This window comes from Gossypium hirsutum, chromosome A01, assembly GCF_007990345.1.
Source record: "Gossypium hirsutum isolate 1008001.06 chromosome A01, Gossypium_hirsutum_v2.1, whole genome shotgun sequence".
Classification (NCBI taxonomy): Eukaryota; Viridiplantae; Streptophyta; class Magnoliopsida; order Malvales; family Malvaceae; genus Gossypium; species Gossypium hirsutum.
The window spans coordinates 113805288-113825567 of NC_053424.1; the positions used below are offsets into that span (position 1 = coordinate 113805288).

The window sequence follows — 20280 nt, forward strand, 5'->3', positions numbered from 1 at the left end:
GTAGTTACTAGCAAGATCATAGCATCCGTTGACTGAACCTAATGCTCGGGTTGAGTAAAAGGTGTTATCAAATTATTTAGAAAAATTGGAATGACAATATTTTGAGGATGTAAACAACCACCATTACAGGCTCTTGCCTAAATTTATACAGTGGTGGCAAAGATATGGAATGCTTTTTGAACTCACTTTAGAGGTAGTGAGGGAAGATCTATCCATCAAGAAGAAATTATGGAGATCCAAGTTCATCATGAATTTGCCACCAATTGAATACAAGGATGCATAGTGTTGTTGCTATTGCACAAGAAAATAAGGAGAACCAGTTCATATTCTAGAGAACAGTGAAAGGAGCATCAAAATAATACTGTAGAATTCTCTTTCTCGAATTGGTTTTGATTAGGCTTAGGAATGTGCAGGTGAGAGGCAATATTTCCAAGGATGCCTCACGAAAGTGGATCAACATCGTATCAAACTGATAGAAAGGGACAAAAAGTCACTCCTTTCAGAAGTTCATATAGCAAGCGTGCACAATAGCAATACGACACAATCACGATTGAACAAGATGACAACCATGGAATCTCATAATAGAGTATCTTAGAGTTGGCCATAGGGTTTGTTCACCACCAAAAGAAAATGGAAAAAAAAAATCCAATGCCATAACAAATTAAAAATCCATGTATCAAATAAAGCGAGAAATATTTGGGAAAGGGGGTTAAGATTTCTTTTTGTTCTTGTACTGTTTTTGGTATAGTTCACTTTAAAGAGAGTGGAATATACTAAATATGATATAGTTAACCGAACCTAATTATTGTGTTAAGCATGATAATAATTAATTGCCGGTCTTGGAAATGGATAAGTTCGGGGAGAGGGAGAGGGACCACAGGAAATTGTTAAAGTAAGCAAAGGGGTAGATAGAGCGGAAACTCGAAGTGGACTTTTTCCTTTATTGAGTGAGTTGCTTCTAAGTCGCAAAAATCCTGTCATCATCTTTTACTATTGTAGGATTGCTAGAAGTGGCGGACATGACAAAGGCTGGAACTTACGAAGTGTAAATTACATTGTTTTGCTGTCGTGAAAGCAAGGCAACCCGCATACCGAACCGTGGAAGCAAAACACTTGTCCTGTCTTTTCCGCTAACAATTTACTGTCCTCGCGTCAGCTCCGTTGGAGGTAGATCTTTTTCTTCCTCAACACTCTTACTCTCTACTCTATCACTTATTCTGAAATCGTATTGGATCATTTGTTTTGGTTTCTTCACTATAAAATTCTGATTGATTCATCCCATCACTCCCAATACTTTCATCTTATCTGGGTTTCACTTCTTTTTCTTTTTCATTCTCAATCTGTCTGTGCAGTTTCTAAGGTTTGCCCAATGATGGGTTTTCGATATTAGGCATAATAACAGACTGTTTTTATTCTCTTCTTTTTGTTTTTGTTGCCCTGTTCATTGCTTTGACCTAAGAGTTTAATTGAATCAAGTGCAGTTTTTGTTTTGCTTTGACCATATCTCTTTTCGACGGTCAATCGTGATACCTGCAAGCAAGTATAGTGTCTAATATTAGTAAATCTTTACCTCGGATTTTAATCGAATAGCTGTCAATCAATCATGGGAATTAGCTACTTTTTTCATGATTGCTGAGCCGATATTTTTTATTTTACTTGTTTTCGTTTAACTTCCAGTTATCGTCATATGATTTAATATTCCCCTTTATAACGATTTATGTTCTTTTTCTGTTTACACCAAAATCCTCTATACAAACAAGTGTTCGAGTCACGCATTGTATTTTTATATCAGTGCTCTGAATGCTGTTTCCTCATGCTGGATGTGGTGTAGGCAATGGGTTATTGGAAGGTTCCTTGTGTGTTTTTACTATGCCTCTTCATCAGTTTCTGCCTTCCCTGTCAATTGTTGGCTGATGAGGTTGACAAAAACCTGACAGCTCAGCTGTTTATAGATGCTTCCGAACGGTCAAGCCGTCCAATACCTCAAACACTGTTTGGAATATTCTTTGAGGTTAGTTCAATTAATATTTGACTAAAATTACAGACGATTACATAAATCACTTGATTGCTCTAGAATGTTTTCTTCTTAAAAGGAAAAAGCCTTCAACATATCAGTCCATGAGATACTAAGATGTCATCTAATGATACATAGTTTTACTTACCAAAAAGATGCCATTAATGAGAAAACTAACAATTTGAATTACTTTCAGTTTACAGCTTTCTGAATTTCTGCAGTGCTTGATTACTTACCTCATTTAGCGATGTTGTAACATTTTCATTTATTCCCGAGCAAATGATCCTTTTGAATTCCTTGCCCTACAGGAGATCAACCATGCTGGTGCTGGTGGGCTGTGGGCAGAGCTTGTAAGCAACAGAGGTTTGTTTGAGAACCTTATAATCATAAGAAGTAGAGAGAAATAATATAAGAGGATATTCTTTCTTTCTGTGTTTAAATTACATAATTGGTGGAAATCCTACTATTGAAGAAAAGTATGAGCTTCAGAATCTTTAGATTGCAAAATTTTCAAGGATATATTTGGTTTTTTGTCTTGTCTAAAGTACTTGTTCTGACTAATAAATTTAGGGTCCAAATGTGTGCCCTTTGGGAGGGGATTAGACATTGGAGGGTCTGTAGGAGATGGTGAGCAAACAAAAAAATTTAATCACCTGATGGGTCATACTCCATTTTCATGGAAGAGATATTTACCTTTTGGGTGGATTTTGTCTAGAAATTATTTACTTTTCCCCATTTAGGCTGTTTGATTTTTCTATTGCGTTCTTTTTAATCTCTCTTACGCAATGAAGTTCTCCCCTCTTGTTATTGATGTGACTTCTCTGAACTTGTTGGTTTGATTGGCTTTTAAGGTACCTGATCTGTTCAGTCATTTGGGAGAACTCAATTCATAACTAGATGCCTAGTGCAATTCCTATTAGGCTGAAGTTTCAATATGATATGCACGTTTGTCTTTTTGTTCACGTTCTTGCGCAAGTTCTTGTTTTTTTGGTATTCTGCTCAACTTGTTTTTTTTTCCCCCCCTCAAGTTTGATTGCTTGGTGGCCATGAGCTCGCTTCAACAAATTTGGTTGACTACAAATGGTCGAGTCACAGAAAAGAACTTCTGGGATAGGCCCTTATAATCCCACTCTAAAAATATAAATTATCAGTAAACCATCTGCAGTTGCTAATGCTTAGAATTATCATAATGATATCTTTCTCCTGTTTTTTTCTTCCTCCAGGATTTGAAGCTGGGGGTGCTAATATTCCTTCAAACATTGACCCATGGTCCATAATTGGGGACGAATCATCTATAATTGTATCAACAGACCGGTCGTCCTGTTTTGAACGTAACAAGGTGGCTCTCAAAATGGAGGTGCTCTGTAATAGTGAGGGCACTCATATCTGTCCATCTGGAGGAGTTGGTATATATAACCCAGGGTTCTGGGGCATGGTGAGGATAAACTGGCATTATATCAAATACATTATGTAGTGTGTGTGTTTCCCCTCTCTCTCTCTCTCTCCCCCTCTTGCTGAAGAAACTTTTCTCTGCCAAATGCTTTCTTAGTCCATACTCTATTTTTCCCTAGTTGTTTAGACAACAAGATTGCAAAATCTCAAGCAGCTTATCTGCAAATTTTAGTCTTTTACATTGTCTGCTGTTCTACAATTTATGTAGTTTCTACCTTGATTCTCATGCAGAATATTGAGCAAGGGAAGAGCTACAAGATCGTAATTTATGTTCGCTCAACAGGAGAAATTGACATTTCTGTATCTTTTACGAGCTCAGATGGCTTGCAGACACTCTCCTCCACCAACATAAAGTAAGAACCTAATTAATATTCTCATACTCTTAAAGATATTGTCCACTTAATGATTCCTTCATACAAAAATTATCGTTTGAGATGCCGTGGAGTTCATCTTCTTGTCCTCGCAGAGCTTCTGCTTCTGATGTTTCAAACTGGACAAAGATGGAGGTTCTGTTGGAAGCCAAGGAAACAAATCGCAATTCAAGGCTGCAACTAACAACATCGAAAAATGGTGTGGTATGGTTTGATCAAGTTTCAGCTATGCCTTTGGACACTTACAAGGTTTGTGTTTCTTTCTTAATCGTGACATACTGAAAAGTGACTAATTTATGTTTTTGATTAGTTAAACTGCCAGCATTCGTTGATTATACAGAAACTGATTATTATGAGATTTAGAGTATGACAATTGCTTTGCATGTTTAAATTGGCTGTCCTGTCAGGCATATGTTTGTATATGTCTTCTAAAATGATGATGAGGATTTCTAAATTAAAATATGTAGTTTATGGCTTCAAAACTCTATAAATATAATTGAAGCATGTACATTTAATGAAAATCCATGTCTAAAATAATTTTGATGAGCAAGCAACTTGTACATACCAATCAAAGCCTAATATGATCAGAATAGTTCTTCAAAGTTTTAGATGCCATTTCTCAACTTGTCATACAGTTGAGTAAATAAGTAGCACTTCTCATGTGTAGGCACTGTTCATCTGCATGTTAACAATACCAAAAGCACCTTTTGGATTTTTTTTCAGAAAAAATATAGTCATTACCGAACAATTTTTTAGTTTCAAAAATAGAAACAGAATTGGGAAACTATTCTAACTTGATGGAATACTAGCTTCTCTATTTTCTTTGATTACAGCGAGTGATTTGCAAAAACGTTAATTTATATTTTTGCTGGTTTGCTATTGCATGAGCTTGTTTCACAATTTCAAACTGCAATACATATATTATATAATCTAATTTTTTGTGTTGTAATGATTTTGCAACAGGGGCATGGTTTCCGAAATGAGCTTGTTGAAATGCTTGCAGATATCAAACCTCGCTTTATTAGATTTCCAGGTGTGTGCTATGTTATGTACCTTGACAGCTTAGGTCAAATTGTTTTGTATATAGTCACTATGCTGAGTTTTTTTTTGGGGGGGGGGGTGCGGTTTTATTTTTCAATCTGGTGATGATTTCTAAACTTCGGTGTCTTGGTTATCTAATTTTGTTATACTAAGACTACTCCATTGTGATAATTTTCTTTTGGTTAGACCTTCCTTAATAGCCGCTACCTCCTAGAGGTGGCAATTGGGTGGGTGGGTTCAGGTTAGTTCCATTTTGGGTTTGAGTAATTTTTCAAACCATTTTTGGTCAAAGTTATTGAATTTTAAAAGGCAAATTCAGTTGGATTAGGCAAGTCATTGAAGTTGAGTTAGAATTTATCAACCTTAATTAAGCTGGTGTTTTTGTTTTCAATTGGTAGCAGTCCTTCAACACTTTTTTGTCCTTTTTTAATATCAGAAGATAAGTTCTTTCAAAATATCATTAGATCATATCAAAGAACAAAAAGCAGTAACTTGAAAGCCATTTACTAATTTAGAGTTATATTACGTTGGATATTAACAGATTTCTCCTAAAAACCATTAATTGTTTATTGATTTTTAATATTCATCTTTGATGCATTGGTTTATATGATTTTGTTTACTAATCTTGCTAAAAGTTTGTTAAATTTATTAGTTGTAACCAAATTAATGTTTGAAAGGGAAATGGAATTGTAGCTAATGTAAGTTTGGATAAGGTTGGGGTTAGGTGGGTTCAAGTTGATTTCTTTTCTAAAGCAAGTTGGCTCAAGGTAAGGTTTGGGTGTTTCTTTTCGAGTTCATTTAGCTTTGCTAGCTCTATATCCATCTCATTATTTTTCCCCTCTATGCCTTCTAGCTACAAGGACTTTGGATAGGTTGAGAAGGGTATGTCTTTGAGATGGCAGACCATGTTCTTAGCAATTTATGCACTGAGCTTGATGGTTTAAGTGCAATATCCATAGAGTAGTTTACTGTCCATGAAGTGTCAGACAGCTCTACCAGGGTAAAGTGATAATACATGTAACATAGAGTGCACTATTTATTTGAGCCAAGTTAACAAGTAATAGTTTTTTCATATTGATTTGGTGATTTTGTTTGGTTTTTCCGCTTTGATGAAGGTAACAAATGCACATTCTAGTATCTTTCTAGGGCAAACACCTATCGGTTTGTGAATTCTGCGACACCTATCGTTTTGATTGTTGGTAAAGAGAAGGAATAATGGTGTGGTAGTGTTCGATTTATTTAATAAAATGTCCTTTGACTACATTGATGATCGATGGATGTATGAGTGTCGGGCAAATGTCGATTACTATTGAGGAAGGTATCTTTTGCCAAGTTTATTCTAACTCTGAGCTCGATGACAATCTCTTTTTCCAGGAGGAGAGTATTGTTGTGGACGCGTAGTAGTTGTTAGGTAGGACACTCAGATGAAGTTGTTTTAGGACTCTTAAAATAGAATATGTTTGGTAGGACTTCATTTAGTTTGATATACTTCCTTTAATTATTGTAATCTCTATTTAAAGGGACAATGAATAAAACAAAGGCAAGTCGAATTTTATCAAAACCGTAAAAGGATATCTAGGTTTGTCTCTAAGGAGTCCTAAAGGTTTCAGGCTCTCTAACTTGAGTGATTTTCTGTCCATTGCTTGGAACTCAATCCCAAACTCACGGATGTAACAGTATATAATGAACCATATTTGTGGATGCTTAGAATCATGGAAATTTTAGAATGATTGAGTTCAACCACTAGCTTAATTCCCTAATGCATTATCTGTCTTGTTACTTTTATCTGTACTTGCTATTTTTTTTCTTTTTCTGCACTGTTTGCTTAAAATTTTCACTTGGTCTTGATGTAAAATTTTATTAGATGGCTGTTTAGAATCTCAGAATGCCTGTTTAAAATCTCAGAAACCTTTGCTGAGATTCAACCTCTGATCTATTTCAGTATGGAACTCTCTCAATAACATTTTATATGCAGTATCTCTTGTACCAGGTTACCTTACAAAATTTGTTTTTGTATGTTAGTAGATCATTGAATTATACTCTGCTGATCGTTTGTCTTGTAAGTTTTATCTGACACTTGCTGTCCTGGTTATGTTTTTAAGCACTAGCGTCATATATACACACATATATACATATATATCATGAGTTATAAACATAAAAATGATGTATTTTCTTAATTGTACTTTATTAGGTGGCTGTTTTGTGGAAGGTGAATGGTTAAGAAATGCTTTTCGCTGGAAAGCAAGTGTTGGACCTTGGGAAGAAAGACCAGGGCACTTTGGTGACGTTTGGATGTACTGGACTGATGATGGACTTGGTTACTTTGAGTTTCTTCAAGTGGGTATCTTATTTATTTGTAGGGTTTTATAGATTTCTCCTGAATATGGAGTACTTCTATTTATGCTGCTTAACTCTTGGCATTCTAAATTAGTACCATCTTCTTGCAGTTAGCAGAGGATCTTGGTGCATTGCCAATATGGGTGTTCAACAATGGTACTGTGCATGTACACCATTCTGTTCATGATTTAATTTTTATTTTTTTAAAGTTATAACTAATATACTAGTGGCTAATGCCTCCGGTCACTTTACCTTTTTCCTTGGGCTTTATCAAAATTTACAGGAATTAGTCATAATGATCAAGTTGATACATCCAGTGTTCTGCCTTTTGTGCAAGTATGTCTATGCAATTCTTCCTTTTGCCAATGATATTGGTTAATAAGTGTTGTCTGATAATATGACTGAAGTTGGTTTAATCCCACATGGGTTTAGTGTTTGTTTAAGATAACCTGAATCTATTTTGTTTCCAAAACTTGATATCTAGAGATACCTTAGCTTAAGCTTAACTGGAAAAGGGTGAGGATCTGTACTTGATTTGCTGGAAATTTAAGGTATCTAAATCTAATTGGTGGGAAGAGGTAGCTGGGTTGGGATTTTAGAGTTTTCAAATAGCTCAAAAAATTTCTTCTTTTTTTCTCTTCTTTTCCCAGAAACTAAATTTTATATGCTTCATATACATTTAAAAAAAAAATTAATTATGTATTTTGAGAACTTTCCAATGAGAGCTTTAATTAGATTATAAGAAAAAAATAAATTTTGAGTCATTCTTTTTGTTTTGTTTTTTATGATATTCTTTATAATGTGCTGATTGCAGGAGGCCCTTGATGGCATTGAGTTTGCTAGAGGTGATGCTAGTTCTACATGGGGTGCTGTTCGAGCTGCAATGGGACACCCTGACCCTTTCGATTTGAAATATGTTGCTATTGGGAATGAGGATTGTGGGAAGAAGAATTATCGAGGTCAGCAAAATCATGATTGCACATGCATATTCATGTGAATTTGGTAGTGACATGGCAGTTATAAATGGGAATCTTTTATAGCTTCTGTAACATTTTAATGCATTTCATTAATATCCTTTTTGTCAAAAGTTATTTAGTTATTGAAGGCAAATTCTCTTTGTATTGTCCATAAGAAGGTGGATGTAGAGTCCAGCCCTTGAGTTTTTTTGTTGCAAAATTTTGGAAAAAGAGCTTTTCTGGGAGACGTGGAAAAGTTTTATCCTTCGCTCAAGGATTGCTGGTCATATCACTCTACCACTGTTTTTATTGGACTAGTTACCGGAGTTCATTATTAGTGAATTGTTATTTCATTTAGAAATATCAGAGTATGGAGACACTTTTTTTTGTTTAATTTTCTTTTCCTATTTTGGATTGAACAGGAAATTACCTCAAGTTCTATGATGCTATAAAGCGGGCCTACCCAGATATCGAAATCATTACAAACTGTGATGGATCTTCTCGCCCGCTTGACCACCCAACTGATCTTTATGATTTTCATGTAAAGTTCTTGACAGCTAGCATAATGACACTAGAATGGCTTTTTAGTTTATCTCCTTATTTCTTTTGTTTTCTCATTTTCATTTTCTGTCAAGAATATGGATGGCAGGATGAATTTTTTTCCTTGATCTCTTAATAGGTTTATACATCTGCGAACAACTTGTTTTCCATGTCCCATCAATTTGATCGTACAACACGACAGGGTCCAAAGGTATGTGAAGGTGGTTATGAGTGATATTTGGATTTGTTTGTTTTCTTATTCTTTTTTTTTTCTTCAACACATTCCAGGCCTTTGTTAGTGAATATGCTGTGACTGGGAAAGATGCTGGCACTGGAAGTCTTTTAGCAGCACTTGCGGAGGCTGCATTCCTTATTGGTCTGGAAAAGAACAGGTTTTGTTTTTTAATTTTTTTTTTACTTTTTTGTTAATCTTCCTCTTCAACATATTCTATTTGGTCTCTTTCATTTAATTCTTCAGAATAGGCTTACCCTAGTATCTTCATGAAAAGCCCTATTGGCTGGCTCATTATTAATTGTTTTTAAGTGTTTGTTTTACTAATCTTGGATCCTTTTCATTAACTTTGAAGTTTTAAAACATTTGACTCTTCACCGAGGACTCTTTAAATATGCTAATTGAAATGGGAAATTGGCAAAAAATTGCTGTGCAGTGATTTTGATGGTTTTTGTATAACTATTAGAAGTGATTCTGACTCACAATTGTTTATATACCTAAACTATGCTTAAATATCATTATATAATCTTCCTCAGTGTAAGCTACTGAATCTATGTTTGTTATACTGCAGCGATGTTGTGCATATGGCTAGCTATGCACCACTTTTTGTGAATTCCAATGACAGACGGTATTTTTCTCACTGTTTTTTTTTTAAAATGTAATCTCTCTCTTAAATATGTTGTAGATTTGATTCTGATAAAAATTTGTTATTAAGGTGGAACCCAGATGCAATCGTCTTCAACTCCTTTCAGGCGTATGGAACTCCTAGCTACTGGGTGCAACGTTTTTTCACAGAATCAAGTGGAGCAATTCTTCTTAATGCAACACTGCAAAAAGATTCCTCTAATTCCCTTGTTGCATCTGCAATTACTTGGAAAAATTCAGAGGCTGGTCAAACCTACATAAGGATAAAGGTCTGTAACATGGAGATCATGACTTTTCTCTCCAACTGTTTTCCCATGGCTACTTTTTGTTCATTTTTCCTTTTGCCTAACAAGAAGTCCATGTGCTTCAAGATCTCATTTGTTATTAGGGCCTGTGATGCTTATCAATCAACCCACATAATAGGTATCGATATAGATACGTTTAAAACATATTTAAAAAAGGATTATTGCTTGATTTCCCTGATAGGCATGCATTAAATGACTGCATTGTTTGCATGTATTTTCACATACTTGTTTTTGCATATATATTGACCTTATGTTTCTTATGGCTATTTGGATCTCAGATGGAATCGATAATAATGATTTAACAGATGATTTCTCATTATCAAAAGATTGAAGTAATGTTGGTAGCTTAAATTTTGAACTTGGCTACATCAAAATAACCTTAGAGAACACAAAAAGCTACTTCTCAAGTTAAAAAAGAATGCAAGTTAGGCATTCTTGGATCAAACCTAACATAAATTAAAATCCTTAAATCTAAAAAGTCTCTGCCACTTGCTTAATTCTAGCATCATCTTATTAATTGAAAAGATATTGATTGCCTTTTATTTTTTGGCATATATTCCTCTTACATTCAAATATATTATAATGAATCCAGGTTGTAAACTTTGGGAGCAATTCAGTCAACCTCCAAATTTCTGTTGATGGATTGGATCCAAATTCTGTAAAGCTGTCTGGATCAACAAAGACCACTCTCACATCTGCTAATCTGATGGATGAGAATTCCTTCAAGGAGCCAAAGAAGGTTAAACAGCCATTTTATTCTCTACTTTTCAGTCTTCTGTTTTTGCAAAAAAGTCCTTAACGTCTTTGCATATGTTCATGTTAATGCAACCTGACTGCTTGGTTTGCATATGTTCTGGTCCTCATTCTCACCTTTGTTGATACTTAAAATTTAGACCATAAAAATATTACGACTAAATTTTCATGGTTGATACATGCAGGTCGCACCTATTCAAACACTGCTGGAAGATGCGCACAAGGAGATGAGTGTGCTACTGCTACCACATTCTTTCACTTCATTTGATTTGTTAAAAGAGTCTGCGAGTCTTAGAATTACAGAAGATGATTCTTCTCTCGTATCTTCCATCTGAAATAAATTAATGGGAAGTAGTAATATGCAAAATGTAAAAGATGCGTGGGTCTATATTTATTAAAATAATGATAGTTCACCAGCGGTCTGGTGGATATCAAGTCTTTGCATTCAATCAGCTATGTATATAAAGTCTCCTCTGCCATTAGGTTTTCATTTTAGGGTTCATCAAATATCACATTACATTCCGTAATCTCACATCCCTGAATAAAATTATGTGTTTGGGTTTTAACATTTTGATCACCTTCATAATCTCATGTTTCCAATTACTATATTGCTAAGCATCAAAACCTTAAGAGCGAGTAAGCAACGTAGACAGACAAAACATGAGAAATGGATGAACCACAAGCATTACCATCAAGAATTTTACCTGATACCGTGTATGAAGAGGAAAAACTGAAACAGCCGAGGCATTGTTGGTCAAGTGATGTGTAGCACCGGAATCTGGGCACCAAGATGCGTCAGCTCCAACTGCAGCAATGTTTACTAATGGTGAATTCTAGTATGCCCTTGTATTGTTGAAGGTGACTCAACAGTTGGCAGGTGGGCCTCCTTGGCCAGCTGAATAACTACCTTGACCAACTGAACTTGTTGCTACATTTGCATCAAGTAACACCCCACTTACACCCTGCAAATTATGGGGCTGTCTACTTGATGTAATCATGGAATACCTTGAAATAAAATGAGATTACAATTTTTCCATATACGCCACACAGTGAGACCAAAAAAACATTGTCAATCAACATGTCCCAGGTGAATCTGATGATGGTTTTGTAGGTTTGTCACTAGCCACTTTAGAAGATCTCCTGAGAAGAATAAGGACAACTTATCAGTAGGGACAACGAGCTTCCAAATGCCTCTAGGTGCAAGGCAATCTCTTAAAACGTGAATCACATCTCTAACTCATAATGACAGAATCCACAAACTATCCAGACTAATACGTCTCTTCATTCTTCCCACGTTAGTAAGCAAACGTTGTTGAAGGGCAAGCCAAAAGAAGAATTTAACCTTTCGAGTCCTCAGAAATTTCCACGGAAGCTGCCAAACTATCTCTTTTGGGTTCTATGAGTTACCTCGAATTCTTCCATAGGCACTTTTGAGTATAAAGGAACCTGTTGTTGAGCCACTCCATAGGACTCTGTTTGAACCGACCATTGGATACGGCGAGGGGATTCCCACAATCCTCCGAATGATCTCGTCTAGGAGCTAGAGTCAGAAAAGATCAAAATTCCAATAACATTCCTTAATAACCATCTCTTTAAGTGGGCAATCCATCATCAAGTTAGAACAAGAAGGCATACGATTACAAAGAGGGCCAACAGTAGGAATCTAATGATCTTCCCAACAATTAATACTTCTACCATCTCCCATCGACCAAATTAAATTTTCTGAAATGAATGGCCATAAATTTGATAGAGTTTTCCAAAGAAAAGAACTACTAGTTTGAATCAAGGCTTTCGGTAAACCTTTTTGGATCCTATAGTTTGTTTTAAGAACACAAACCCAAAGGGCTTTTGGGTCTGAAACAATCTTAAACCCAATTTTCATCATGAAGGCCATGTTATGATCTCATATATGCCTTAATCCCAAACCACCATTGGGTTGTAGTTGACAAATAGACTCCCAACAAACTAACGCCATTTTTTACCACTAGTAGAAGATCCCCAGATAAATTGCCTTATCAAACATTCGATTTCATCACAAATACCCTTAGGAATCATCATAGGCTACATAAAAAAACTTGGGATTGTTAAAAGAACCAACTAAGCAAGTGTGACTCTTCCCACTAGTAAAAACTTTCGCGCAACCTAACTATTCAACTTATTTCAAATTTTGTCTACCACAAACCTTAAAGTGCTACTGGTAACTCGCTCATGAAAAAGTGGCATGCCCAAGTAAGATCCCAGATTATTCACTCTATGAAAGCCCAAGAAATTACTAATCCTCCATGCTATATTCTCATCAACCCCTTTTGAGAAAAAGATGTTGGTCTTTTGCAAATTTATCTGATGTCCGGAAAACTCACAAAACCTGTCCACTATACCTTTCAGAATCTGGGCTTGTTGAACATTGGTGTGACCAAAAAGCATGAGATCATCTGAAAAAAATAAATGAAAAAGAGGTGGACTCGAATGGGTCAATTAATCGGATCCCAAAGATTGCAATCAATGTGAGCATGAATGTTGTGACCAAGCCACTCCATACACAAGACAAATAAGCATAGAGATAAAAGACTGTCTTGATGAACACCTCTAGTCGGTTTAAATGTTTGTATAGGAACGTCATTCCATAGAATCTGCAAAGTAGAGTTCGTAATAGCAAACATAATTGCATTAATAAGGAGATCATGGATACCTGTAGTCTTCAAAGAAACCTCGATACACTCTCACTGAACCCAATCATATGCCTTTTCCAAATCTATTTTAACGGCCAGCCATCTTTTATTCTTTTATTGAATCTTCATAGAATGAACAACCTCTTGCGTAATGATGATGTTATCAGTGATGTTCTACTTGTAACGCCCCAATTTTCGAGAATTCTGTGAACGTTGGCATAGGTTTAATTATGTTAGTGGGCCTCTAGAAGGCCCAAGCTTAAGATAGAACCCGGCAATTTTAGTTAATTTTTTTATTCCATAAGAAAAAGGGGGTGAAATTATGAAATAGGACCTATGTGAAAATGTTTGAAAATGCTATAGGCTAAATTGAAGTGGCCAAATAAATAGGAGTGCAAAATAGGAGGATTTGCATGACACACCTCCCATTTTACATGAAGTGGCCAGCCATCATGTTGTTGTAGACAATATGAGCACTTGATATCCATAATTCATGGTACAAATTGATAATGGGTTAGGTAAATGTTCCATGATAATGGATTAGGTAAATATTTCATGATAATGGGTTAGGTAAATGTTCCATGATAATGGTTTAGGTAAATGTTCCAAGATGGGAATTTCATGTCTTTTGTATTAAAGAATTAAATGGATGAAATATGAAATTTTATTAAAAAAAAAGGGTCAAAAGAACAAAGTTTTGTCCATCTTTGTTCATCATGGCCTAAAGTTAGAGAAAGGAGAGGAGAAAACTCTTGAATGTTCGGTCACTTGGGGAAGAAAATTGAAGGTCAATTCATGGTAGTTTGCTTTTATTTTGAGGTTCATGAGTTTTTCTTGATTCTACCTTAACTTTTGAAGCATATTTTGGTTTTTAGTTGTGTTGTGAGCATTTAGTCATGAATTAAAATGAAGGAAATGGTTGTTGTTTCATGTTCTTTTGATGAAAAATGGAAGATAGGTGAAGTTGAGCCAAACAAATGAGCATGCATGTGCCTTAGATGCTAAGGGGAAAAATCGCTAACATGTTGTGCTTTAAAATGATGAAATGGAGATTATACTTAAGTAAAATCATAGATATGTGATGATTGATTGGTGATATACATGTTTAAATAACAAGCATGCAAGTTAGGTGTGAAAGAGTGATTTGGTAATAAATCTGCTTAGGGCAGCTGCAGTAACGTGACTTTGGAAAATCACCATAAATTGTGGGAGATGAGTTAGAAGCTGCATAAATTATGTAATTAAAGCTTAATGAGTCTAGTTTCAAATGGAATAAATAAGAACATATTTTGAATTCTGTACAATGAGAAATTTGATTCGTAATGAAGAGTGGTCAGATTAGTCAAACAGTGAAACATGGGAAACTTTGAGAAAAATCTGGTATTGATTGGCTAAACCAAAAATTCTGAAAATTTTATGAATAGAAGATATATGAGTCTATTTTCAAGGAAAATTAACGGTACTTGATTTGGAGTTTTTTAGCTCCAGTTATAAATGATTTAGTGATTATTGCTCAGGAAGACAGCTTGCAGTGAAATTATGATTATGTGGTAAACATTGACAAAAATTTGTTAATGAGTTGCTTATTGTTTTCTTATAAGCTTACTATGATCTGTAGGTGTGGTTGGCCGAATATTGTAAGGGGTTAATACGTAGTTTGTATTTGAATAGTTAGATTAACGTGTTAGTAATCCAATTGTAGGCATTTCGTGTGTGGATCTCGTCAGCATATCGTCGCAAACAAGTGTGTAACTGACACCCTCTTTCTTAGTCTGGATCGGTAAAAGTCAAAAAGCCGAAATGTCAAAAATCGGTATTTTGTAGATTTGCGAGTGTGCGAATGCTCGTGAGGTAAATCGATTAATGTTTTTGGTAAGCTGCAAAATTTGGACTGCAAAGTGCATGATTTCTGTGCCCTCGATATTTTTGGGCTTAATGGGCCAAAATTGGAATGATGGGCCAACGGGCCCAATTCGATAAGAACCCTCGGTATGTGATTCTGTTAGTACGTGAAAAGTAAGAATATGCATGAAAAACCCTAAAATAGATAAATTACTGAAATACCTTTAAAAGTGGAAAACTTATAGTTTTACCCCTAGAAGATAAATTACCGAAATACCCCTAGGGTTAAATTGACCTAAATGCATGTTTGACTGTTGTTATTTACTGCATGCAATGTTGTTATTATCTGATGCATAGGATTGGGATAATGACGGAGGAAGTACTGAAAGTGGCTTGTCCACGTACTGGAGGCTTTGCGTCAATTTACTGTTAACTGAGCAGCAAGGCTACAACTGTGGAGTGTTGGGCTGGGTGGGTTGAGCTATTCCCCACATGGAGTATAAGGCTGGTACGGGTGGAGTGTAGTGGTTGGTGGGTTGAGTAGTCTCCCCAAATGGGCTTGCATATGTTATTGATGTTGCATGTATTTTGAAATGGGCCTATGGGCCATATTGTTATCTGAATAAAGGGCTAAGGCCCAGTTTATTATAATCTGAAAAGGGCTCTGGTCCAGTAACACTGTTACCTGAATGGGCTTAGGCCCAATAGGCTTGAGCTGACTTGGGCTTTGAATGGGTTTTCCTTACACACTGAGTTTCCCCAAACTCACCCCTTTTATTTTCATCCACGTAGGAAATCCCCAACCATAGTGGGTTTGAAGCTGTGAGGGAATTCGGAGTGGCCACCCGTTCTGAAAGTTTGATTTTCTTCTGGTGAACTGGACATCCTTTGATTTACGTTTGAAGTTTTGGGTTTTTAAATGTAATAAGGTCGCTTAATTATTTTTGATGGTTTTAATATGTATTACTAAGATAGGTATTACTTATTTTAACTGTTGAAATTGGATAGCTTTAGGGCGCGTTTTCAAAAACAACAATTGATTTCAAAATAACACGACAACAAACAAAGCTTCCGCAATGAAATTATTTTCCAAAATTAATCACTTTTCCTAAAAATGACTTAATCAAATCGGTTTCCTAGAAATATCCATGACGTTAAGGTGTGGCAATGGCGGTATGCATGTCTAAGATTGGATCCGAAGGGAGCTTGGTACTTAAGCAGTCCGATAGACTCACCACCTCTTTTCCGGTTTCCTACCTGGTGCACAGCTTCCATTCACTTTAACCTATAATGAAATTCTCTTTTAAAACACTAAGTAAGTTTTTTCTGGACCAACAGTATAAAATGTTTTGAACGCTTCGATGTGGCATGTCGGATCCGGTCATACGTCTGGGCCGGGTTTGGGGTGTTACATTTAGTGGTATCAGAGCCTAGGTTGCAACAACTCGGCTGTGGAATGGGTTTACAAAAAACAAAGGTTTTCAAAAATAATTTTTTTTTGCGAAAAACGCGATTTTCAAAATTTAGATCTTTAGAATGTGGCATTCCGAATCTCCGGCCCAAGCCTGTAAGTATTACTCTGAACTCTTCTGAATATTTTTCTGACTTATCTATCTGTAGTGAAATCCTGCTAGGATACTCTACATAGGATGATACTGAAACTATAGGAAAATCTGATAAGAGACTGAAACTGTAGCTAGACTTCGATTCTGCGAAAACAAACTCTGAACTACTGTCTGATTCATAAAACATCTGTAATAAACACTGGAATATTAATTGATGCATAAAAATTCGTAATCAAGATAATACGATATGAGTACAAGAGGCCGTGGACGGAGTCGAGGAAGTGCTCGAGCGAGATCTTCGTCTTCGAGACATATGCCGGCGGTGGATGCACCGGTACCACTGACAACAGAGGTAGAGTCTCATGACCATGGTACCGAGGATGATGCCCTGTCACAAGTAATGTTTCGTGTTCTGGAAAGGGTTACCGGGGCAAGTACGGGCAATGGAGTTCGGGGATCTATTTCTGAACGACTTCGGGCTAACGGAGCGGAGATCTTTAGGGGCGTGTCTGGTATAACCATGAATATGGCGAAAAATTGGTTGGAGGCCACAGAACGGATTATGGACAACTTGGACTGCTCTGAGGAGATTGTGAGTGGGGTATTTGTACTAAGTCATTTGAGTCACTCGGTTAGGGTAGACAAACTGTATAGGGATGTACCCTTAGAAACTCAAGGTAAGATTTTCCCTAGAGATCTGACGGAGTTACCATTCGGAGAGTTTGATCTCATTTTGGGAATGGACTGGCTTGTTAAGCATAAAGCGACTCTGGATTGTGCTGTTAAACGAATGGTGTTAAGGACCACAAAGGATAAGGAGGTTATGGTGATAGGTGAGCGAAGGGATTATTTGTCCAATGTGGTGTCGGCATTAAGAGCCGAGAAGTGGATTCGGAAAGGTTGTGAGGCCTATTTGGCATTTGTAAGTCAGTCAGAAGAGGAGGGACTGACAGTGGATAAGGTTAGGACCGTAAAGGAGTTCCAAGATGTTTTTCTAGAGGAGCTTCCAGGATTGCCTCCGAACCGAGAAGTTGAGTTTGGAATAGATTTGTTGCCTGCAACGGCGCCGTGTCCATCGCACCGTATAGGATGGCACCGAAGGAGTTACTGAAGTTAAAGGCTCAAATTCAAGAGTTGTTGGATAGGGGCTTCATTAGGCCAAGCGTGTCTCCATGGGGAGCACCGATGCTATTCGTGAAAAAGAAGGATGGTACGATGCGGATGTGCATTGATTATCGCCAGTTGAACAAACTGACGATTAAAAATAAGTATCCACTGCCAAGGATTGACGATCTGTTCGACCAACTTAGAGAAGCTTCTGTATTTTCCAAGATCGATCTTCGATCTGGATATCATCAGTTAAGGGTCAAGGAGGCAGATATCCCTAAGACAGCATTCAGGACTCGGTATGGTCATTACGAGTTTCTGGTTATGCCATTTGGACTGACGAACGCTCCTGCAGCGTTTATGGATCTGATGAATCGTGTGTTCCAACCATTTTTAGATCAGTTCGTAGTCGTTTTTATTGACGATATCCTGGTATATTCTGAAAATGAAGCGAAACATGATGAGCATCTCCGTATAGTGCTACAAGTGTTAAGGAAGAAGGAACTCTTTGTGAAGTTCAGCAAGTGTGAATTTTGGTTGAGGGAGGTAACCTTCTTAGGACATGTGGTCTCTGCTGAGGGGATTAAAGTGGGCCCTCGGAAAATTGAAGGAATTTTGGAGTGGAAGCCGCCTAGGTTAGTGTCGGAAATACGGAGTTTTCAAGGACTGGCAGGATACTACAGAAGGTTTGTGGAAGGTTTTTCTGTGATGGCAACACCTCTAACAAAACTCATAAGGAAAGGAGTACCGTTTGTATGGACTGAGAAGCAGCAGGAAGCTTTTGAGAAGTTGAAGAAAGTTCTGACTGAAGCACCTGTGTTGATTCAGCCGAAGTCTGGGAAGGATTTTACTGTGTACAGTGACGCATCACACGTGGGTTTGGCTGCGTGTTAATGCAGGAGGGTAAGGTGGTTGCATATGTATCACGACAGCTTAAGCCTCATAAGGGGAACTATCCGACTCATGATTTAGAGTTGGCAGCAGTGATATTTGCACTTAAGATTTGGAGACATTACTTGTACGGAGAAAGGTGTATTATATACACTGACCATAAGAGTCTTAAGTATTTGTTGACTCAGAAAGAGCTGAACCTTAGGCAAAGGAGATGGATTGAGTTACTTAAGGATTATGACTGTTCGATCGAGTATCACCCAGGCAAGGCTAATGTGGTAGCCGATGCTCTAAGTCGTAGAGCTGTATTTGATCTGAGAGCAATGTTTGCTCGTCTGAGCCTGTATGATGATGGAAGTCTGTTGGCTGAGTTGCAAGTGAGGCCAACCTGGGTGGATCAGATTAAGGAAAAGCAGTTGAACGATGAGTCTTTGGTCGCTCGTTTCCAACAAGTTAAGGAAGAGGAAACTTCTGAGTTTGGGTTAGATGGCGAAGGAGATCTGTGTTTCCGAAGAAGAATTTATGTTCCGAATGACTCTGATTTGAGGCAGACAATATTGAAGGAAGCTCATGGAGGACTTTGTGCCATGCATCTTGGAGGGAACAAGTTGTATCACGAATTGCAAGAATTGTACTGGTGGCCTGGACTTAAACGAGAAGTAACGGAGTTTGTAGGGAAATGTCTGACATGCCAGCAAGTGAAAGCTGAGCATCAATTACCTTCTGGACTGTTACAGCCAGTGAAGATACCACTTTAGAAGTGGGAGAGGCTAACCATGGACTTTGTGAGTGGGCTGCTCTTGACACCATCGAAGAAAGACTCGGTGTGGGTGATTGTGGATAGGTTGACCAAATCGGCCCATTTCATACCTATTCGTACTGACTTTTCACTTCAAAAGTTAGCCAAGTTGTATGTGGCGGAGATTGTGCGACTTCATAGAGTCCCAAATTCAATTATTTCTGATTGGGATCCCAGATTTACATCTCGATTTTGGAAAAGTTGCATGAGGCGTTGGGGACGCGATTGAATTTTAGTACGGCTTTCCATCCCCAAACTGATAGTCAATCAGAAAGGGTTATTCAGATTCTGGAGGACATGTTGAGGGGATGCGTAATTGATTTTCGAGGTAGTTGGGAGGATTACTTGCCATTGCCAGAATTTGTGTACAATAACAGTTACCAGGTGAGTAATCGAATGGCACCGTATGAAGCACTGTATGGACGAAGGTGTCGTACACCTAGTTGTTGGACTGAACTAGGAGAGCGACAAGTTCTTGGACCAGAGTTGGTAGCTGATACTGAGGATAAGGTCAGAATAATTAGGGACCGGTTAAGAGAAGCATTTGATAGGCAAAAGTCGTATGCAGATTTGAAGCGTAAGGAGATTGAGTACTCAGTAGGTGATATGGTTTTCTTAAAGGTTTCTCATTGGAAGAAAATATTAAGGTTTGGTAAGAAGGGCAAGTTGAGTCCGCGATTCATTGGGCCTTATCGGGTTTTGAAGCGAGTAGGCCCAGTGGTTTATCAATTGGAATTGCCTCCAGAGTTAGACAGGATTCA

At 37.2% G+C, this 20280-nt stretch overlaps 1 protein-coding gene across 3 annotated transcripts; it reads left to right on the forward strand.

The window, feature by feature from the left end:
* Positions 1–821: 821 nt before the first annotated feature.
* LOC107922178 (alpha-L-arabinofuranosidase 1) lies at positions 822–11212 on the forward strand. Of its 3 annotated transcripts, none has more exons than XM_016852069.2 (18): positions 822–1167; positions 1832–2011; positions 2323–2377; positions 3238–3449; positions 3698–3819; positions 3933–4086; positions 4801–4870; positions 7070–7215; positions 7326–7371; positions 7499–7551; positions 8030–8174; positions 8594–8712; positions 8851–8922; positions 9000–9103; positions 9515–9571; positions 9659–9857; positions 10486–10632; positions 10832–11212. In XM_016852069.2, exons 2-18 carry the CDS (start codon positions 1835–1837, stop codon positions 10979–10981), a joined length of 2028 nt encoding a protein of 675 aa, XP_016707558.1. In that variant the 5' UTR covers positions 822–1167; positions 1832–1834; the 3' UTR covers positions 10982–11212. The 3 variants fall into 3 exon arrangements, with proteins under 3 accessions (XP_016707558.1, XP_016707560.1, XP_016707559.1); XM_016852071.2 differs by having other exon boundaries at positions 912–1167; positions 1793–2011; XM_016852070.2 differs by lacking the exon at positions 822–1167 and adding an exon at positions 1173–1360.
* The last annotated feature ends 9068 nt before the right edge of the window (positions 11213–20280 follow it).